General features: G+C 44.4%; 1 protein-coding gene across 1 annotated transcript; it reads left to right on the forward strand.

Moving 5' to 3' along the window:
* The first annotated feature begins 1,062 nt into the window (after positions 1 to 1,062).
* Positions 1,063 to 23,430, forward strand: LOC136573487 (vomeronasal type-2 receptor 26-like). The gene is made up of 5 exons (XM_066574775.1): positions 1,063 to 1,209; positions 7,008 to 7,823; positions 12,813 to 13,025; positions 14,442 to 14,565; positions 22,685 to 23,430. The coding sequence occupies exons 1-5, from the start codon at positions 1,063 to 1,065 to the stop codon at positions 23,428 to 23,430; spliced, it is 2,046 nt and encodes a 681-aa protein (XP_066430872.1).
* Positions 23,431 to 23,943: the final 513 nt, after the last annotated feature.

The following is a 23,943-nucleotide window of genomic DNA, read 5'->3' on the forward strand; positions in this document are numbered from 1 at the left end:
TTGGGAGTTTTCTGGAAGCAAAATGTTCCATTTTGATAGGATGTTGGTGCCCTCTTCTGGAGAAGATAGTGTGTGCACAGAGTTGTCTTTGTGGACAATTATTTTGACAGGGAAGCCCCACTTATATGGTATCTTGGCGGCTCTTAACGATGAAGTAATTTGCAAGAAGGCTTTTCTAGCCTGAATTGTATTCTGAGATAAGTCAGTAAAGAAGCTAATATTAGCATATGGAGGTTGGAGAGATTCGTGGTTTCTTGAAGATGACATCAGTGCATCTTTAACATGAAAAAAGTGAAGTCTTGCAATTACGTCACGTGGGACAGAGTCCGGTAGGAAACATGGTTTCATTAATCTATGGGCTCTGTCTATTGTGCAGTCCAGTTCTGTAGAGTTTGGGAGAAAACTTTTAATTAGCTTGGTGAGGAAATTTTTTAACTCTGGTTGAGAAACGCTCTCTGGGATGCCCCTGAATTTGATGTTATTTCTCCTGCTTCTGTCCTCCAAATCAGTGAGCTTGTTTTTGATGGATTCCACTTCATCTTCTAGGGAGTAATGTGTGTCAATTAGTTTGTTGTGGGACGTGGTAATTTCTCCCATTTTATTCTCTATATGGTCAGTCCGCGTTTCAAGTTCTTGTAGAGATGAATTAATTGAGTTTGATAGGGTTTTGATATCTTTTTGTAGGGATCCACGTAATGCTAAAATCATGTGTTTTATGAAGTCTTCAGTAGCAGGAAGGTTAGACGATGGAACATTGTTAATTGGGTCCTCCTCTATCTCAAGATCCCTTTCGGATGGGCTAGTAGGTGGGGAGAGACGGGGATGCTGCTTCTCGGGGCTCGCAGAGGGAGTGGAGGGAGCAGATGTGGAGTGAGGGCTTATCGGCACCATTTTGTGGCCGTCTGGAGTGACAGTGTCATGTTCCTCAGCTATATCACTCACCTAGCGCCGGGATGAAATCAGCGGTGACTCTCCTCTCGAAAGCTCCGGACTGACAGCGCGATCCGCTCCATTAGTAGAGAGGTTAGGAAATCCTCCGTGCTGGTATGAGAGCTCGTGGATATGGGGGAGCCATCTTTGTTTGGCGGTCCTGATCTTCTCGGGCCGCGGGTGACGAAGAAGTCGGAGACTTTGCTGAGCGGGGTCTTTGCACTTCTTCTTTTTGGCATTGGCTTCAGAGGGACTTCCGAGCCGCTGCTGGACATTTTTGTGAGGCTGGAATAGCTTTGAGTATCTAGGCAGGCTGAATACTAACGGAGCTCAGGACTATGCGACTGTCCCAGTCTGCATCTAAGCCACGCCCCCCACTCTGATATTTTTCACTCTATGCAAAAAAACTGCTATTTACTATATATGCCATAATTTAATAATTACCTTTTCTGGTCTTTTTTTATTTCTTTTATAAAAGAGACACTGTTGGGTGAACTTCAGAGTTTCAGCCTCCTCTTTGTATGGTCGCTTTCTCCCAAACCTCTCCACATTCTGCCTCTTGAGATTCTCACACTTCTCTTCTCCACGATACACCCTTTCTCTCTCCCCTCCCGACTATAACTACTACTCTAACTCCTCCCCTAAGTGTGACTCTCTCCTCACGTCATCCACAATACACATAACTGACGTAGGCTGACCTGACACACAGCACAGACATCAGTACACATGTAAAGACATGACTGTAAGAACACATAAGAACAAACACATGCAGAAATACACTAACTCTGGGCCATTACACATGGGTATCACACAACTCAAAGAAGTAGTGCAATACCAAAAAACATAGAGGAAGCTCGCATTAAGGCTGGTTTCACACAGGGTGGATTTGCCGCGGAAATTCCACGCGGAATTTCGCCGCCACAAATCCGCCCGCGGCCGCTAATCTCGGGATTAGCCAGCCATGTGGACGAGATTTCTCAGAAATCTCGTCCACACGGGAGGGCCAATCCACTGCGATAAGCCCGGCTGAAACCGCGGCTGCGGCCGCCGCAGCCTCGGTTTCAGAATATGCAGCATGTCCATTCTTTTTTTCTTTCCGCGCTCTCCTCTATGGGAGCGCCGGCCGCAGCGGAAGAGCGAGCGGCAGGGCCGCTTCAAAGCCGCGGCGGGTTTTTCCGCGGCGGTTCTCCTGATGGAAATCTCGCGGTTTCGGCTGCGGCCAAACCGCTGGATTTCCGGCGGGAATACGTCCCGTGTGAACCCAGGCTTAAGGTTGCCCAGGGTTGTGAACGACTAAATGGCTAACAACTACAACAAGGTTCTGGAAGATTTGTTTTTTCTTTAAAAAAGAAAAAAAAAGACACAATTTCAATTGCCAAGAAATAGACTGTTAGCAAAATGGACACACAACACTCTGCAGTTAAAACCTCTGAACAATTACTGTACACTGCAGAACAATTTGTCTCTGCCCCACAATAACAGACATGTCCTTGCACCTCTATTCCTGGCTGGAATGGCTTCTGAAGCTATGGTGCATAGCCTTTTATAGGGACTATGACATCACCCTTATTTTACCTCCTACTTGTCTTGGATAGCTGTTTGCTAGGCATTATGGGCTACACTGAGGTCATGTGATCCTTCCTCCTCCTTTCTGTCATGTGGCGGACACTATTTTAGTGGATGCAGCTATAATGAACAGTTCAAAGTTCAGGTTCATGCAGAAACAAATGTTTAGCATAATTCAATGTTTTTAGTTTGCCCAACACTCTGGATTACTAACTGAAATATTTGGCACCTAGCAGCCCTGGTGATCAGTTATAGTTTTAGACAGCAGCACATTTCTTCTACAGTAAAATTGTAGTATTAGCTATTAGTATTACTTGAACTATGTGGGCTGCCATGTAATATCTAGTTACACTGGGTCCCATAATGCAGAAGATGTCATTGTCCTCAGGATCTCTCTGGGCTGACTAATAAAGGGGAGTTGAAATTAGGAACATCCATATTCTCTTGTTAGAAAATAAATATAATGGGCGCTATTCTAGTGGGACAACCCCTTTAATTTTGTGAAGTGTTTTGTCCACGACAATTATGTTTTGGAATATTTACAATATTTACAGGAAATGCTAACATTAACCCCTTAGTGACGAAGCCTGTTTGCGCCTTAGTGACGGAGCCAAATTTTGGTAATGTGACATGTGTCACTTAACATATCATAACTCCGTGAAGGCTTTACATATCCAAGTGATTCTGACATTGTTTTTTCGCCACATGTTGTACTTCATTTAGGTGGTAAAAATAGACCCATAGAATTTGTGTATATTTATTAAAAACCCCAAAAATGGGAAAATTTTGAAAAAATTGTCATTTTTTCACATTTTCAACTGTAATATTTCAAATATGTGCAAACATACTGTACAAATTTTTGCTCAGATATATATTTCCATCTGTTCACTTTATTCTGGATGCACGTTTGAAAAACTTTAATTTTTTTTTAACCATTTTGGAGACGTACAAATTTAACATTACTTATCAACATTTTGAGGAACACTTTATTTTCTGGCACCAAGCCAAGATTGTAAATTCTCATAGGTGTCAGAATTATAGATAACCCCACAAATGACCCCATTTTAAAAACTACACCCCTTAGTGTCAGGAGTATTATGACCCCACAGTTTCTTTTCAGGAATTAATGCAATTTAGAGTAAAAAAAATAAAATTTCATATTTTTGCAAATACGTAATTTTTAACACAGAATTTTTTTCTATAGTGCACATGAAAACGAGGATTTACACCTCAAAATGCATACCCCCGTTTGTCCTGTGTTCAGAAACATACCCTTTGTGGCCCTAATCTTCTGTCCGTATGTACAACGGGGCCAAAACCGAAAGGAGCAGCCAGTGGCTTTCAGATCAGACATTTTGCTTGAAGGCGTTTTAGGCCCCATTGGTCACTTGTAGACCCCTCGAGTGGCCAAAACGATAGAGAACCCCCACAAATGACCTCATTTTGGAAACTTGACCTCTTAGCGCATTAATCTAGGGGTGTACTGCAAATTTTTACCCAACAGTTTTTGAATGAAGCAAAGCAAAGCAGAAGGAAAAAAATTACGATTTTTGTTTTTTTTATCAATTATGTGATTTTAAAAACACTTTTTTTTGGACAGCAGACATATAAATGGAGGCTTTCACCCAAAAATGGATATCCCTGTTTGTCCCGTGTTCAGAAACATACCCATTGTGGGCCTAATCTTTTGTCCGTATGCACAACCGGGCCCAAACTGGAAGGAGCAGCGGGTGGTTTTCTGGCCCCATTGCCCACTTATAGAACCCGTGAGCGACCAAAACGACAGAGGACCCCCACAAATGACCCCATTTTAAAAACTAGACCCCTTAACGCATTCATCTAGCGGTGTACTGCATATTTGACCCCACCGGTTTCAAATGAATTGAAGCAAAGCAGAAGGAAAAAATTATGATTTGTTTTTTTGGCAATTATGTAATTTTAAAAATAGTTTTTTTTGTACAGCATACATAGGAATGAAGACGCTCAGCCCAAAATGTATACCCCCATTTGTCCCGTGTTCAGAAACATATGCATTGTGGCCCTAATCTTCTGTCTGGATGCACAACGGAGCCCAAACTGAACGGAGCGTCAAACTTTAACTGTCTTTTGACTTTTACGTGACCGCCATTATCCATTGGATAATGGCGATCACGTGACCGAAGACCGCTCACCGCGGCCCCCCGTGACATCTCTAAGCTCTTGGCTACCTTTAGTAGCCAGGAGCAAGGAGATTTTAAATTTTCTCTTGCCCTCCCCAGTTTCTGTGCTTGCGTCCACCATTTTGGCGACGGGCGCATGCGCCAAAACTGGGGGAAGGTCCGCGGATAAGGATCCCGTCAGGGAACCTCGCTGGTGGCCTAATTTAAGTAATTTCACCTCCCCTCACGGATCCGATCTGTGATGGGAGGTGAAAATTGAGCTTTTTTTTACTTTTACGTGATCGCTGTTATCCATTGGATAACGGCGATCACGTGACTGGGAAACGCGTACCGCGGCCGCCCATGAAATCTCCAGGCTCTTGGCTACATTTAGTAGCCAGGTGCGGGGAGATTTTAAATTACCGCGCCAATCTGCGGCTTTTGCGCCTGCGTCCGCCATTTTGGCGACGAACGCGTGCGAAAAAGCCGGGCAACGTCCGCGGATAAATCTGGGGGCTTAAGGTACCTAATTTCATCTCCCCTCATGGATATGATCCATGAGGGGAGATGAAACAAAGTTTTTATCTTCTTTTTTTTACACTTTTTAAACTTTTTTTTTAACTTTTACATGAACACTGCTATCCATTGGATAGCAGCGATCATGTGACCGGGAACCGCATACAGTGGGTCCCGGTGACAGCTCCCTGCTCTCGGCTACTCATTCTAGCCAGGAGCAGGGAGTTTTTAAATTTCCCGGGCCTCCCGGCTCTCTGCGCATGCGCGTGACGTAATTCGTCTGGCGCGCATGTGCAGACGCCGGCGGCAGTGCCGGGGAGAAGACCGAAGCATCCGGACGCTGCGGAGGACCGGGGGTGAGTACTCTCAGCTCCCCTCACGGATCCGATCCGTAAGGGGAGCTGAAACTTTAATTGTTTTTAACTGTGCATGGACTTTATCCGGTCGATACTGGCGATCGCATTACCAGGGGTGGGGTCCCGCAGCCCGGGATGACAGCTCCATGCTGTCGGCTACCTCCGGTAACCGGCAGCATGGAGCTATCACGTCCTGAGCCTGCAGGGCTGTCATTCTTAGAGGATGCATAAAACTACGTCCTCTAGGAATAAAGCCCAGTCGGCCAGGACGTAGAATCCCGATGGGGCGGTCGTTAAGGGGCTAAAGAGTGCCTCTCAAACCATGAGACAGGATTGAGCTGTGATCCTCCCCACACCCCCCAATTGTTGGTGACAGTTTTGTTAGATGTGTTTATATGTGGCTCCAATATACCAATTTCTGTTTTAACGTCATATTGGACTCATTTTGTACTTAACCTCACATTTGCATTTATTATGACTCTGGATTAGCTGAAGACCGTTTAGATTATTGAAGGAGCTCTTCACTGCATGTGAGGAATTCAATGTGGTACGTAACCATACGAATATTAGAACAGTCTGGTAAAGGGAGTTCCTTGGGGCATGAGAATAGAGCTAGATATAACAGCTTAGTCCCAATGCTCAAACAAGGTTAAAGCTTTCTATGACAACTGAAGTAGAACCAAATAGGAAACGAGGGGGGATATTTATAAACCCCTTTTCACAAGTGTCTTATGTAAAAAAAAAGGTGCACATTGTTGTGCAAGCCGGGACTTGTGCAAGATTTGCAGGTTTTGGCTTTGTATGTCGGCTCACCACTTTTGCCAAAAGTGGACAGGGCTTTCGGAAGAAGACGTCGATGCCCTGGACCAACAAATTCATATAATTTTTACCTTAGAAACTGGCATAACTTACTCCAGAAATGTTTGCCAGGTCGTACCTGGCGTATATTTCTGAGAGGGTGCATAGAGGTGTCCAGATGTACCTAATACATGAAGAGGCTTGTTCCTCTTCATGTATTAGGTACATTGTGCATAGTGTTAAATTCTACTAGGATCAACGTTGAAAATGACTGCTATAGTACATTTCCCCCAAGGTCTCCTCTGAACGATGCAGTATTAGCCATCTTGTTTAAGGGCAAATTAAAGGAAAACCAGCAGCCTCCAGTGTCAAGGAGTAAAAGGGCAGAACAATAGGTAAAAGTGTGAAACTGTGACCACTACTGGTTAATTCCTGGAAAGACAAGAGAATCCTGGCAGCTTTATACCATCCCTGGTGTACCAGGGGCTGAAGGGCCTCACAAGTTAAGACCTAGTGTGCGAAGATCTGGACACCTCAGTGGCCACTCCACTATACAACAGTAACCAATACAGGAATCTCAAAAGTTTGAGGACTAACAATTATTCTAAGCACATTATTTGAAAACTTTTTTTGAGGATCACCCTGTGTACATTCAATTGAATGCCAGTGTTTTTTTTATTATTATTCCTCTTTTTTTCTGTAGATCAGCTATGGTGCCACAGATCCTCTTTTATTCAATAGGCAAATGTATCCGTCCTTCTTCCAAACTCTTCCTAGTGATCAAACACAATATCAAGCAATTGTTAAGCTTCTCAGATATTTTGATTGGACATGGATTGGTATTATTGTATCTGATGATGAAGGAGGAAACACCCAAAGTCAGTACTTAATGAAAGAGATGGAAGTTCATGATATCTGCTCTGAGTTCATCCTTAAGCTACCAAGTGATCATATTGTAATTGAAGAAATTAAATATGAAAAGAACAAAGAGATATTTAAAAAGTCTATCTCAAAAATTGTTGTACTTTGTGGGACAATTTCAATTTTAACTAGTATGTTTCTTGAAGAACAAAGTATTGCAGGATATGGGAAGACTTTAATTATTCCGGCTGGGTCAAATACCCATATTTTATCATCAATGAAAAAGCAAACATCATACCATGGGAGTCTGATATTCTCATCACCTGAAATGATGATCCCACAACTAAAGAAATTCTTAGAAGATGTGAGTCTTGAAAATCGCCCAAATGACCCTATACTTGAACATATCTTTTTTGTACACTTGAGCTGTATGCCTTCAGACCCCAACCTAAAAATAATAGCTGAAGAAGATTATCAGACCAAACTTACTCACTGCAACAAGACTATGAAATTACAAGAAATTGGCGCAAATCATTACTACACTAAAACATTTACAACCACTTACCATGTATATCAAGCTGTTTATGCTATGGCTCACGCTCTCCATGAAGCTCACCTTCATATGTCCCGAAATTTCAATTGGAAACAAATGTTAAAGGTAATTAAATGGAGTGTTTAGTAGATAACAACACATATCTCTAGTACAGCACCATGAAGGTTTAGGATTAAGGGCTATGAACAGTTCACAAACAACTTTTTTATTGCCTCGATTCACCTGAACTTTAAAAATATATATGCAGTTTTGCTAATAGACTTAATTAAAATGTTAGAATATTTAAATAAAGATTATTTGTAATGATGTTTCAATTTTCATTCTAAATGCATTATTGCAAAAGAAAAAAATAATTGTGAAGAAAAACACAGCTGTTATTGAGAACCTGTCAGCACTAAGTCTGTCAGCAAAGTTTAATGTAGTATTACAAAAGCATTCTACACATGCTTACATCCCATAAAAATTCTGCACAATTTAGCAATAACTGGAATTCTTACTTAATGTTTTTTTTATGCCCTGTATGTAAATGTGCTGTCTCAAGTCCAGGAGGCAGCACCATCAGCCCTGCAAGTAATTGCATCATAGATGAAGCCTGACCTCTGTGTGCTGAAGTCTCAGGAACACGCTGTGCACATCTATTGTACAAGCTATTAGAGCTAGGATTGCTGATGTTCTCATAAAGGGGCAAGAGAGAATGAGATGGGCTTCATCTAAGACTTGCTGATTCAGAGGGCTGATGGCGCATTAGTTCTGTATACCAGCTACAGTTTACATACCGAAACATACAGAAGGGTAAAACATTTCTAATAAGGTTAATTTGCAAAATTGTGCATATAAAAGTTTAGGTGCATCAGTACGCAGTGCACTGGTGAGATCAAAGTCTATGCACTCTGCTTCAGGGCAAATGTGGGGGAGAGGGATGCCCTGTGGGTGCGCGAGACTTTAGCACAAGGACTACTACCATTCTCACACAGGAAGTAGCATTGAGAGGAAGTAGAAGTCGGGCTTCTTCTATGATGCAATGACTCGAGGCAGCGCATTGCATACAAGGGAATGAAACATATAAAGTAAGAATTGTAATTCTTTTGGGTGCAAACATGTGTGGAATGCTTTTACAATGGTACAGTACTATGTACTGGTGGCTTTTGTGGTAACCCTTTATATTTCCCTTTAACACTTTCACTGTCAGGGGCTTTTGGAGACTGGGCACTTTTAGTAGACAGGACAATTTCTAAACTTCTGATCACTTTTGATGAAAGAAAAACAAAAAAGAAACACCCCTCGCCCCATCTATTTTCTGTCAATAGGCATCTGATATTTTGTCAAATAGCCACTCAGCACTGTCTATGCACTGGCCTTTTCAGGTAATTCTGCATCAAAGTGAAAATGTTCTAAAAAATCCATTAAAAATGTTTGTGGCCAAATGTCCTACCATATTAAAGACTTCCAAAGAAAAAAAGTTCAGGATCTACACCCTTCATACAAGCTACTTAAAGGGGTGGTCTCGCGAAACCAAGTGGGGTTATACACTTCCGTATGGCCATATTAATGCACTTTGTAATGTACATCGTGCATTAAATATGAGCCATACAGAAGTTATTCCACTTACCTGCTCCGTTGCTAGCGTCCTCGTCTCCATGGTTCCGTCTAAATTCGCTGGCAGCTTGCTTTTTTAGACGCGCTTGCGCAGTCTGGTCTTCTGCTCAGCGCGAGCCGCTTCAGTGTGTTAGACGCTACAGCTCTTCTGCGCATGCGCAGACGAGCTGTAACCTCTCGGGAGCACGCTGGAGCGGCCATTCTGTACCTTCCTCTGTTACAGAAAGGTGCAGAAAGTTCAGCAGCCCAGCCGAGCGGAGACGAGAAGCCCAGCCGAGAAGCCGCCCATGTAAGTCGCCTGGCCCCGGAGCCCACCGCCTGCCCCCGGAGCCCACCGCCTGTCCCCCGAGCTCACCGCCTGTTCCCGGAGCTCACCGCCTGCCACCGGAGCCCACCGCCATGCCCCCGAGCCCGCCGCCGTGCTGCCCGAGCCTGCCGCCGTGCTGCCCGAGCCTGCTGCCGTGCCCCCGAGCCTGCCGCCATGCCCCCGATGCTGCCCCCGATGCTGCCCGAGCCTCCCGCCGCCGTGCCCCCGATGCTGCCCGAGCCTCCCGCCGCCGTGCCCCCGATGCTGCCCGAGCCTCCCGCCGCCATGCCCCCGATGCTGCTCCCGATGCTGCCCGAGCCTCCCGCCGCCGTGCCCCCGATGCTGCCCGAGCCTCCCGCCGCCGTGCCCCCGATGCTGCCCGAGCCTCCCGCCGCCATGCCCCCGATGCTGCTCCCGATGCTGCTCGAGCCTCCCGCCACCATGCCCCCCGCCGCCGTGCCCCCGATGCTGCCCGAGCCTCCCGCCGCCGGGACACACAGACAGACATATATATAGACAGACAGACACACACACACACATATATATATACACATATATACACACACACACACACACACACACACATATATATATAATATATACACACACACACATATATATATATATATATATATATATATGTGTGTGTGTGTATATATATATATATATATATATATATATATATATATATATATATATACACACACATATACAAACACGTGTGGGTATATATATATATATATATATATATATATATATATATATATATATATATATATGTGTGTATATATATATATATATAATGTGTGTGTATATATACACTCACGAATACGCGTATGCGTATACTCGTACACACGTATACTATATATATATCTCTCTATATATCTATATATAGATATATAGAGATATATATATATATAAAAGATGTGTACACGCATATATACACACACACATTATATATATATATATATATATATATATATATATATATATATATATATATATATATATATATATACACATACACATATATACACACGCATATAAAAAAAACACGTGTGTGTATGTGTGTGTATGTGTATCTATCTATCTATCTATGTGTGTGTGTATATACACTCACGAATACGCGTATGCGTATACTCATACACACGTATACTATATATATCTATCTATATATAGATAGATATATATATAAAATGTGTACACGCATATATACACACACACACATATATATATATATATATATATATATATATATATATATATATATATATATATACACATACACATATATACACACGCATATAAAAAACACGTGTGGGTATGTGTATATATATATATATATATATATATATATATATATATATATATATATATATATATATATATATAGTGTGTGTGTATATACACTCACGAATACGCATATGCGTATACTCATACACACGTATACTATATATATCTATCTAGATATATATATAAAATGTGTACACGCATATATACACACACATATATATTTAGGTGAAAAAACTATTTCATCTAAAACAGTGGAAAGTGAATTGCAGGGAGGCATTACAGTACCTTCTGCTGAGAATTCAGCACTGGACAGCTCCCTGCTATTACGAAGCCTGGGTTACTTGTGCAGGGGGAAAGGATCAGCACTGGACAGCTCCCTGCTAATACGAAGCGTGACCGGCGTCTCGGGAGCGAGCACGTCGGGCTGAAGCGGCGGCCATCTTTGGGAAACTTTTTATAAGTTCATGAAACGCCAGAACTGTAAGTAGGAACCGGCTTTAAAAGCCATTTACATTGGTACTTAGTAATGTATGCTGAAGAAGGGGGACTGGGCAAAAAAAATATTTCACTGCTGCCTCGAGACATCTCCTTTAAGCATATTTTTTTAAAATAAAATCATTAGTTTCTAGCCAGTTAAATTTCCTTTCGGGAGGCAAAATTGGCCCTTAAATGGTGGCAAATAGAAGAATCATCAGGTAGTTGTGTATGATGAGCAAAATTGTTATAATTTAGGAAATGTAGTGAACTGAGATTTTTGACTGATGTATCATCAAAAGGGTTGTACCAAGATTGAAAGGCTTTACTGCAACCTCTGCAGTGATGAGACTAGAGTGCTAGTTGTCCCAGTGCATTAGTGCTCCATTCACTTTCAATGAAACTTCGTAGAATGTGCGACCCTCATCCAATTAAATGAATGGAGCGCTGATCGCACATGTTCAGCCAGCGCTCCTATCATACTGACATCACTAGGAGGGAAGACGCAGCCTCTGCAGTGACAATCCGAACCAGACATGGGAGTACCTTTCAGCAGAATGGCAGGAGTCTGACCTCCAAGTTATCTCCTATTCGATGGATAAATACAACCCCTTTAAGTGTCTGTTCACATCAGGTGGTATATTCCACTCAGGACCCTTTTCATTGATTTCCACTCAACATCATTGTATGCATTTTATGTTATTCTGTTAAATCCTGTAAAATGCCGGATTGAAGGACAAAAAAAACCCAGGCCCCACTATAGTCAATGCATATGTTCAGTACCTTTCAGTTCCATCATATGACAGTTATATTCGGCAACTTTGTGCATTTTTATAAGGGAGAATGAAAATAACACCCCAAAGAATGATGTGAATGAGCCCTAAGCTGCATCCAGGTATGGGGTGGTGGTATGCTTCCATTCTCTAAGAAAGAAAGCAAATGGCTTGTTTGCATTATATTATAACTACTGAGCAAGGATTCCTGTGTAGAGATGAGCGAACCTACTCGTTTCGAGTAATTACTCGATCGAGCACCGCGATTTTCGAGTATTTTAGTACTCGGGTGAAAAGATTCGGGGGGCGCCGGGGGGTGGGGGGAGGCGTGGCGGTGCGGGGGGTAGCAGCGGGGACCAGAGAGAGCCCTGTCTCTCTCCCCCCCACTCCCCGCTGCAACCCCCTACTCACCCACGGTGCCCCCGAATCTTTTCGCCCGAGTACGGAAGTACTCGGAAATCGTGGTACTCAGGCGAAAAAGGCGATTGACTAATGTAGCACTGTAGGCCATTTTCCTGTAACTGTCAATCCAGAAAAATCAGCTTTACACCAACATTACTGAATGGTCTTTTTGCTGCAAATGTCAAAAGTGAGAATACTCTAATGGTATTCACTAAGTTTGTGTTCTTTTCATGCGTTTCCTTTTTGCAGTTCTTTTTAAGAAGACTACATTTCCAAGATCCCATGGGAGAAGACATTTATTTTAATGAGAAAGGAGAAATGACTTCAAACTATCAGATTATTAACTTTGTATTAATGTTTCCTACTGTATTTATCTTAAAGAATGTTGGAACATTCAATAGCTCTTTGCATGAAGATCATCTTTTAATAGATACTAGTAAAATAGTTTGGAAAAATGGCAAAGTGAGTATTAATACTTTTCCTAGACAACACATGTGAATGTATCTAGTCACATGATATTGGGCATAATCACTGAACAATGTTAGAAAGTAATTAACTTACAAAGGCTCTAAAGACCCATATACATGGGACGACTGTCAAGCAAACAATGCCTGACACTCATCCCTCTGTGTACTCGGTCCTGTGCTGCTGCAGAGGAGCGAGTATCATTTGCTCGCTCATCAGCAGGGGGGCGGGGCAACTGGAGCAGATTTCTGTCCTCGCTCTCCCCCATCCGTCTCCATTCAGTACTGAATGGCTGCTATTTACACTGAACAATCATTATTCAAGATTTTAAGCTGCATAAAATCCTGAATGATGATCATTTAGTGTAAACAGCAGTCATTCAGTACTGAACAGCAGCTGCTAAAATGAATGGAGAGGGACAAGAGATTGCGAGAAGAGAAATCTCCTCCAGCCGCCGCTTGCAGTTTTGTGTCTGTGGAAGGTGCTATGTAACTTTTTGGTGCTCTGAGGCTTCCGAATGGAACTCGAATAACCCAAGTGATTGCAATTTTACAATTAATTTAGAATTGAAATTTTACTGAATGCCATATCATTTCATGTTATTCAACACAACAACAAACAATGATGATAATGATTATCCTTCAGTCGCATCCGATCGGTCACTCCATGAATCTATGTTCTCCATGCATGCCAGTCTTTCAACAAACAATACAGGTGCAGAACGTACTTTCCTAGAAAAACAACCGAACAGAAATCTTGTATGTTTTGAATTTTTTGACATCATATACAGTATAATAGTTGAACTCATTGATGAGGCCTACAAGTGAGCCAAGCATCCACATTTTCAAAAGATTTGCTATTTTTTGGAGTCAACCTAAAGGGGATTTCTTGGCAAAAACTATGGATAGTTAATTGCTGGAGACCTGCAGCTCATAAGTGCTGATTTTAACACTCGCTCTAGGAAAGAGAGACATAAGAGTGGTAGAACCATACTTTTACATGTTTTGAAATCAAGATAGCAAGTTATCACCTATCCACATTGTCTCCCCAAGCAGTGATGTCAGAATGAATGGAGTGCTGCGCGAGCATGCGTGGTCAACGCTCCATTGATTTCAATGTGGTGAACGGAAATAGCACAAATCTCCACAATCCCATTGAAAGGGAATAAGGAGTCAGCATGCTTGTGTGACCAGTGCTGCATTCAGTGAGAGGAGTAGGGACACAGGACCCCCATTCTTGGGATTAGTGGGGATTACAGATGATATCTCCCTCATTCAACTAGTTATCCGGTAGGTAGGAGAGAACTTGCAATTCTGGATCAACTCCTTTAGATTTACTTTACAAAAATAGAATTCCTTACAATTATACAAAAATGTTCTTCTTAATATTTTAATTCGATGACTTATGTTTTAGATTCCAGTCTCTAAATGTTCTGAGGACTGCCCACCTGGTTATCGAAGAATCCTAATGAGAGGAAGACATAAGTGTTGTTTTGAATGTCTAAAATGTTTAGATGGAAAAATATCTAATGACACAGGTAATGGGTTTTATTTCATAGTCTATAAGATATCTTGATTACATTAGTAGTGCATTTTTCCAGAACAGAGGCGTTGTTACTGCCTAACACTGGGGACATATTTACATGGTCTTTTGATGGTGCCCTGGGTCTTTTATTTCCAGCAATCAAAACATTCAATTGGATTCTGTCTGCCAGTGACTCAGGTATCTTCATTCCATACCAGTCTTCTATATTTATTCATTTATTATTTATTGGGCTGTGTCTATCCTGTTAGTACAAGAGTCAAAGGGCTTTACTTACTAATAACATTAATCCCCTATCCACAGGAAATGGAATACATGACTGATTGCTGGGGATCTGACTGCTGGGACCCTCAGTAATCCCGACATCCTTACACCTCATGTTCTCAATGTTGATGGATTGGCAGACTCATGCGTGATCACCACTCAATTCACTCTTTGGGCTAGAAGTGAATGGAGTGGTGGTCATTATTGCTCACCAGTAGAGATGAGCGAACGTACTCGTCCGAGCTTGATACTCGTTCGAGTATTAGCGTGTTCGAGATGCTCGTTACTCGTGACGAGTACCACGCGATGTTCGAGTTACTTTCACTTTCATCTCTGAGACGTTAGCGCGCTTTTCTGGCCAATAGAAAGACAGGGAAGGCATTACAACTTCCCCCTGCGACGTTCAAGCCCTATACCACCCCCCTGCAGTGAGTGGCTGGCGAGATCAGGTGTCACCCGAATATATAAATCGGCCCCTCCCGCGGCTCGCCACAGATGCATTCTGACATAGCTCAGGGAAAGTGCTGCTGCTGGTGCTGCTGCTATAGGGAGAGCGTTAGGAGTTATTTTAGGCTTGAAGAACCCCAACGGTCCTTCTTAGGGCCACATCTAACCGTGTGCAGTAGTGTGGAGGCTGCTTTTTGCAGTGTTGCACATTTGTTTTGTTTTTTTGTATATCGGCCGTGCAGAGCATTGTGTCCTGCAGTAATTTTACATTGTCCAGGGCCAGTAGTGGTGAGGCAGGGACAGAATACATATTTAGTGTATATAGGCAGTGGGCCTTTTAAAAAACATTTGGGAAAAAAAAATCTATTTGGGCTGCCTGTGACCATCCTCAGTGTACTGGGTCTCTGCTGGGGGTAGTTGTCCTAATTCATACGCAGCCAGCTAAGTGTTACAGCAGGCTTGCGCAAAATTCTTGCCTGCCTCTGTGTTGCCTCTTACATCACCGCTGTATTCCTGTCCACAAGTGTACTGGGTCTCTGCTGGGGGTAGTTGTCCTAATTCATACGCAGCTAGCTAAGTGTTACAGCAGGCTTGCGCAAAATTCTTTCCTGCCTCTGTGTTGCCTTTTACATCACCGCTGTATTCCTGTCCACAAGTGTACTGGGTCTCTGCTGGGGGTAGTTGTTCTAATTCATACGCAGCCAGCTAAGTGTTACAGCAGGCTTGCGCAAAATTCTTTCCTGCCTCTGCTGTGCGTTCCGTAAGCGAAGTCAGCCTCCAACCACAGGCCAATAAGTGGCACATTTAATTACAGCGTTCTGTTTCTGCACTACTGGTAATACACCATGCTGAGGGGTAGGGGTAGGCCTAGAGGACGTGGACGCGGCTGAGGACGCGGAGGCCCAAGTCAGGGTGTGGGCACAGGCCGAGCTCCTGATCCAGGTGTATCGCAGCCGACTGCTGCGGGATTAGGAGAGAGGCACGTTTCTGGCGTCCCCACATACATCTCACAATTAATGGGTCCACGCGGTAGACCTTTATTAGAAAATGAGCAGTGTGAGCAGGTCCTGTCGTGGATGGCAGAAAGTGCATCCAGCAATCTATCGACCACCCAGAGTTCTGCGCCGTCAACTGCTGCAACTCTGAATCCTCTGGCTGCTGCTCCTCCTTCCTCCCAGCCTCCTCACTCCATTACAATGACACATTCTGAGGAGCAGGCAGACTCCCAGGAACTGTTCCCGGGCCCCTGCCCAGAATGGCCAGCAATGGTTCCTCTCCCACCGGAGGAGTTTGTCGTGACCAATGCCCAACCTTTGGAAAGTTCCCGGGGTCCGGGGGATGAGGCTGGAGACTTCCGGCAACTGTCTCAAGAGCTTTCAGTGGGTGAGGAGGATGATGACGATGAGACACAGTTGTCTATCACTCAGGTAGTAAGAATTGGAGTAAGTCCGAGGGAGGAGCGCACAGAGGATTCGGAGGAAGAGCAGCAGGACCATGAGGTGACTGACCCCACCTGGTTTGCTACGCCTACTGAGGACAGGTCTTCAGAGGGGGAAGCAAGTGCAGCAGCAGGGCAGGTTGGAAGAGGCAGTGCGGTGGCTAGGGGTAGAGGCAGGGCCAGACCGAATAATCCACCAACTGTTTCCCAAAGCGCCCCCTCGCGCCACGCCACCCTGCAGAGGCCGAGGTGCTCAAAGGTCTGGCAGTTTTTCACTGAGAGTGCAGACGACCGACGAACAGTGGTGTGCAATCTTTGTCGCACCAAGATCAGCCGGGGAGCCACCACCACCAGCCTCACCACCACCAGCATGCGCAGACATATGATGGCCAAGCACCCCACAAGGTGGGATGAAGGCCGTTCGCCGCCTGCCACTGAGATCCAACCCCCCTCTCAGGACACAGGCACTACCGTCTCCTGGCCTGCACCCACACCCTCACCTCCGCTGTGCTCGGCCCCATCCACCAATGTCTGTCAGCGCACCGTCCAGCCGTCGCTAGCGCAAGTGTTGGAGCGCAAGCGCAAGTACGCCGCCAGGCACCCGCACGCTCAAGCGTTAAACGTGCACATCGCCAAATTTATCAGCCTGGAGATGCTGCCGTATAGGGTTGTGGAAAGGGAGGCTTTCAAAGGTATGATGGTGGCGGCGGCCCCGCGCTACTCAGTTCCCAGTCGCCACTACTTTTCCCGATGTGCCGTCCCAGCCCTGCACGACCATTGTACGCGCCCTCACCAACGCGGTTACTGCCAACGTCCACTTAACAACGGACACGTGGACAAGCACAGGCGGGCAGGGCCACTATATCTCCCTGACGGCACATTGGGTGAATTTAGTGGAGGCTGGGACAGAGTCAGAGCCTGGGACCGCTCACGTCCTACCCACCCCCAGAATTGCGGGCCCCAGCTCGGTGGTGGTATCTGCGGCGGTGTATGCTTCCTCCACTAAACCACCCTCCTCCTCCTACGCAACCTCTGTCTCGCAATCAAGATGTGTCAGCAGCAGCACGTCGCCAGCAGTCGGTGTCGCGCGGCGTGGCAGCACAGCAGTGGGCAAGCGTCAGCAGGCCGTGCTGAAACTACTCAGCTTAGGAGAGAAGAGGCACACGGCCCACGAACTGCTGCAGGGTCTGACACAGCAGACCGACCGCTGGCTTTCGCCGCTGAGCCTCCAACCGGGCATGGTCGTGTGTGACAACGGCCGTAACCTGGTGGCGGCTCTGCAGCTCGGCAGCCTCACGCACGTGCCATGCCTGGCCCATGTCTTTAATTTGGTGGTTCAGCGCTTTCTGAAAAGCTACCCACACTTGTCAGACCTGCTCAGAAAGGTGCGCCGGGTCAGCGCACATTTCCGCAAGTCCAAGACGGACGCTGCCACCCTGCGGACCCTGCAACATCGGTTTAATCTGCCAGTGCACCGACTGCTGTGCGACGTGCCCACACGGTGGAACTCTACGCTCCACATGTTGGCCAGACTCTTCGAGCAGTGTAGAGCTATAGTGGAATACCAACTCCAACATGGGCGGCGTAGTGGGAGTCAGACTCCTCAATTCTTTACAGAAGAGTGGGCCTGGTTGGCAGCCATCTGCCAGGTCCTTGGAAACTTTGAGGAGTCTACCCAGATGGTGAGTGGGGATGCTGCAATCATTAGTGTCACCATTCCTCTGCTATGCCTCTTGAGAAGTTCCCTGCAAAGCATAAAGGCAGATGCTTTGCGCTCGGAAACGGAAGCGGGGGAAGACAGTATGTCGCTGGATAGTCAGAGCACCCTCATGTCTATATCTCAGCGCGTTGAGGAGGAGGAGGAGGATCCTGAAAGTGATCTTCCTAGTGAGGACAGCCATGTGTTGCGTACAGGTACCCTGGCACACATGGCTGACTTCATGTTAGGATGCCTTTCTCGTGACCCTCGCGTTACACGCATTCTGGCCACTACGGATTACTGGGTGTACACACTGCTCGACCCACGGTATAAGGAGAACCTTTCCACTCTCATACCCGAAGAGGAAAGGCGTTCGAGAGTGATGCTATACCACAGGACCCTGGTGGACAAACTGATGGTAACATTCCCATCCGACAGCGCTAGTGGCAGAAGGCGCAGTTCCGAGGGCCAGGTAGTAGGGGAGGCGCGGAGATCAGGCAGCATGTACAGCACAGGCAGGGGAACACTCTCCAAGGCCTTTGCCAGCTTTATGGCTCCCCAGCAAGACTGTGTCACCGCTCCCCAGTCAAGGCTGAGTTGGCGGGAGCACTGTAAAAGGATGGTGAGGGAGCACGTAGCCGATCGCACGACCGTCCTCGGTGACGCCTCTGCCCCCTACAACTACTGGGTGTTGAAGCTGGACACGTGGCCTGAACTCGCGATGTATGCCCTGGAGGTGCTTGCTTGTCCTGCGGCTAGCGTCTTGTCAGAGAGGGTGTTTAGTGCGGCTGGGGGAATCATCACGGATAAGCGTACCCGCCTGTCAACCGACAGTGCCGACAGGCTTACACTCATCAAGATGAACACAGCCTGGATTTCCCCAGACTTCTCTTCTCCACCAGCGGACAGCAGCGATACCTAAGCAATATGTAGGCTGCACCCGCCGATGGAGGCATCGTTCTCTATCACCATCAAAAACGGGGACCTTTTAGCTTCATCAATCTGTGTATTCTATTCATCCTCCTCCTCCTGCTCCTCCTCCTGAAACCTGACGTAATCACGCCGAATGGGCAATGTTTCTTAGGCCCACAAGGCTCAGTCATATAATTTTTGTAAACAATTTTTATACGTTTCAATGCTCATTAAAGCGTTAAAACTTGCACCTGAACAAATTTTTATTTTAACTGGGCTGCCTCCAGGCCTAGTTACAAATTAAGCCACATTAACCAAGGCGATTAATGGGTTTCACCTGCCCTCTTGATTGGGCTTGGGCAATTTTTCTGAGGTACATTAGTACTGTTGGTACACCAATTTTTTGGGGCCCTCGCCTACAGTGTAATCCAATTAATTTTTTGCCCACCTGCATTAAAGCTGACGTTACATCAGCTGTGCTGAGCACTGCAATGGGATATATTTATGTACCGCCGGTGGCTTCCTGGCACCCACCCATGCTGTCGGTCCACACGGAGTTGTAACTGCATGTGTCCACTTCTAAAGAACCCCAGTCTGACTGGGGCATGCAGTGTGGGCCGAAGCCCACCTGCATTAAACCTGACATTAGCTTTGCTGTCCAGGGCACTGCAATGGGATATATTTATGTACCGCCGGTGGGTTCCAGGGAGCCACCCATGCTGTTCGTCCACACGGACTTCACAATAGGGAGTTGTACCTGCCTGTGTCTACTTATAAAAAACCCCAGTCTGACTGGGGCATGCAGTGTGGGCCGAAGCCCACCTGCATTTAATCTGACGTTAGCTCTGCTGTCCAGGGCACTGCAATGGGATACATTTATGTACAGCTGGTGGGTTCCAGGGAGCCACCCATGCTGTGGGTGCACACGGAATTCCCATTGCGGAGTTGTACCTGCCTGTGACTATTTATAAAAAAACGCGGTCTGACTGGGGCATGCAGACACCTTGACAGAATGAATAGTGTGTGGCACATAGGTTCCCCATTGCTATGCCCACGTGTGCAGCTCCTGATGGCAGTGGCACAGGATTATATTTCTCACGGCTTCTGTACAGCATTGTGGGCTATCGTCCTGCCCCTTTTAAAGAGGGTCGCTGCCTAGCCGACACTTTGGTGTGTGCTGTGGACACTGGGTCGTGCGGGGGGGGGGGGGGGGCAGCATGTAACCCAGGAGAAGTGGCAGCGGAGTGTCATGCAGGCAGTGATTGTGCTTTGTTGGAGGTAGTGTGGTGCTTAGCTAAGGTATGCATTGCTAATGAGGGCTTTTCAGAAGTAAAAATTGTTGGGAGGGGGGGGGCCCACTCTTGCCGCTATTGTGGCTTAATAGTGGGACCTGGGAACTTGAGATTCAGCCCAACATGTAGCCCCTCGCCTGCCCTATCCGTTGCTGTGTCGTTCCCATCACTTTCTTGAATTGCCCAGATTTTCACAAATGGAAACCTTAGCGAGCATCGGCGATATACAAAAATGCTCGGGTCGCCCATTGACTTCAATGGGGTTCGTTATTTGAAACGAACCCTCGAGCATCACGAAAATTTCGTCACAAGTAACGAGCACCCGAGCATTTTGGTGCTCGCTCATCTCTACTCACCACCAGTCCTTTCACATGAATATCTCAGGATGTGCAGATGTTGAGATCACTGGAGGTCCAAATGTTAAATCTCCAGTACTGTGAACAGGCCTTTTCGCCTATCCTATAACAGTGGATTCAGTTCATTATTGAGAAAATCCCAATAAGTATTTACTCCAATCACTAATATTATTACAGTTTCATTGTAAATTTAAATCAATGAAAACATAATATTCTTTCATGGACAAAAAATTTCAAACTGGAGACACCAACTTAATTTCAATAAGAGAAATTAAGCCACTATACAGGGGTTTCTGCTCAAACCTCTGTGAATATTGGCACTGACAACATGCACACACTCTGGATGCAGGACAACAGACCCAGGCTGATCCGCTATTGAAGGCCGGGTGTCTTTATCATTTTTGTTCTATTCTACTTATTTTGATCTTACATTTGTGCCCCTGATGAGGTAGCGAGGGCTAGGGCTGCTTAAGCATGTAGGGAAATTTCCAAAAAGATAGCTTTACAGCTTTAAATACAGTTACTGGAATAGGGACTATTATTGCATGGTATGTGAGTCAACACACCCTTTATTCATCCTGTGATGAGAATGAATAGAGGATGAGGGCTACACAGGCTATGAAAGGGTGATCAGATCTATCTAATGGGAGATCCACATTATGACTAGCTTTTCATATATAGTTCATTGCTTTTTCTCTTGTAGGGGTAATAGTGCCCCTATTTAAAGGTAGCTGGTTGTTACTAATTAACAGGTCAAAAGGGGTGTTATCTCTCCTTAAGGAGAGCACCCAAAAAGTGTGTGGAGACATTAAGTGGGGGGAGGGGGTCACGGGGGAAGCCTTCATCTCTTCCGGAGGAGAACATGCATAAGGCATGTGAGAATACACCTGAGAGGTGACTGAGTAGACTTATAAGGCCATGCATGCTCCTTTGGGTAATTTATGCAAATAAGGAAGATGAAACAATACCTCTGTAGTGCCAGCTATTGGATGATAGCATACCTTCAAACAATGATTGGGAATAAGAATCTAGATCAGAAAATTTTACATAGACAGCTGTCTTGAGGTGTTTTCCCCTCATCAGTGTGTAGTAGGTATCTGGCTTGGCTAGTGAGAGGCCTATGATGTTTTACAGACTTGTTAAAGAGTTGTACATTGATTTAATGGAATGGTACCATCCAATAGATGGGGCTGCAGAGGTACTGTTCCATCTTTAAAATTTGGATAATTAACGGGGGTCATCTCATTCTACATTTGAGGGTATAATTGATATTTTTGTGTTATAATTAATAGTGTTATCAGATCTTTTTAATATGTCAATTAAAGTTACATTTCTATCAATAAAAATTACATTTTAGTTAACTCATTGATGTTACAAAATGGTAGTTGAGGATTTGGGACCTTTTTTCAGTGATATTAAACTTTGTGGACTGATTGAATTTGGGTTAACTAATCACTTTTTCAATTTTGCATTTGTTATAATAAAGTGTTCAAATAAAAAGGTGTTGTTTTATTATTTTATGTTTATACAAAATATATATTCTTCCTTTATAGACAAGAGCTCATGCTACAGATGTCCCAGAGACCAGTGGCCAAATAATGAGAAGCAATGTGTATCAAAGGAAACAGAATTTTTATCATACACTAAAGACTCAATATCTCTTACTATAACTATTGTTACTGTACTTCTTTTTCTTAAATCTTCAGCTATCTTGGGCATCTTTATTTTACTTAGAGATACACCAGTAGTCAAGGCCAATAATCAAAGCTTGAGCTTCATTCTACTTGTCTCCATTATGTTGAGCTTCCTCTGTGTATTTCTGTTTTTGGGCCGCCCTATACGTATAACCTGTATGCTTCGTCAGACTTTATTTGGAATCATCTTCTCAGTAACTATCTCTTCTATCCTGGCTAAAACCATCACAGTCTACATGGCCTTCAAAGCCACCAAACCTGGAAGTTCCTGGAGGAAATTTATTGGAGTAAAGATCACAAACTGTCTGGTGTTTATTTGTTCATTTGTCCAAGTGGTAATCAGCATTATCTGGTTATCGTTTTCACCCCCATTCCCAGAAAGCAACTTTGACTTGTATGTTGATAAAATTATTCTTCAGTGTAATGAGGGTTCAGTGGTAGCATTTTCCATTGTCCTGGGTTACATGGGTTTTCTTGCTGCAGTCAGCTTCTTGGTTGCTTTCCTGGTAAGAAATTTACCAGGTAGTTTTAATGAAGCTAAAAACATCACATTCAGCATGCTGGTTGTCTGCAGTGTCTGGATGGCTTTTATCCCAGCCTATATGAGTATTACTGGGAAAAATACTGTCATTGTGGAAATATTTGCTATAATATCTTCAAATGTTGGCATTTTGGGCTGCTTATTCTTTCCTAAGTGTTATATTATACTGGTGAGAGCAGATTTAAACTCAAAAGAAATATTGTTACATCATAAATAAAGGTACATAATGTTTTTTTCAGCAAATCAATGGATTCAAACTATTTCAGAAAGTGCATTTTGCTGATTTTGATATAATCACACATTAATCTGTTTTATCAATGTGCAATTTTAATTATTTTTTTTCCAAACATTAGATTTTTATTGGCATTTCCAAATATACAACATTTTAGAATGATATGCAGAAGTTTCATTATTAATTGTAGACATTGCATATTACATCTTATGCAGGGAGGAAAGATAGGGAGGGGGAGGAGGGAGGGGGAACGGAAAGGGACAATGGAAAGGTTATAACTTTAATTTCAAAGGAATCAGAACATTTGCAATTGCATTTGAGCGGTAATGTCCAAGTTCTTTTTTGTCCTATTCTTTGCTTCAAAAATTCCTGAAACGGGGTTGCATTCAGAAAAAGCGATATCATAGGCCATTGAAGCCTGTGTTGTCACATATCAGTACAGGCCACCACCCATAAGCATAGTATACAACGCTAATCTCATCTCACTGGTGGGGAGGG

The sequence above is a fragment of the Eleutherodactylus coqui genome, chromosome 7, assembly GCF_035609145.1.
Source record: "Eleutherodactylus coqui strain aEleCoq1 chromosome 7, aEleCoq1.hap1, whole genome shotgun sequence".
Classification (NCBI taxonomy): domain Eukaryota; kingdom Metazoa; phylum Chordata; class Amphibia; order Anura; family Eleutherodactylidae; genus Eleutherodactylus; species Eleutherodactylus coqui.

Excerpts from the sequence above, each read along its gene's own strand:
- LOC136573487 (XM_066574775.1), top strand. The coding sequence starts at position 1,063 with ATGGGGGAGCCATCTTTGTTTGGCGGTCCTGATCTTCTCGGGCCGCGG. Across the intron at positions 1,210-7,007 it reads AGCCGCTGCTGGACATTTTT|ATCAGCTATGGTGCCACAGA; the intron begins GTGAGGCTGGAA and ends TTTTTTCTGTAG. Across the intron at positions 13,026-14,441 it reads TAGTTTGGAAAAATGGCAAA|ATTCCAGTCTCTAAATGTTC; the intron begins GTGAGTATTAAT and ends CTTATGTTTTAG.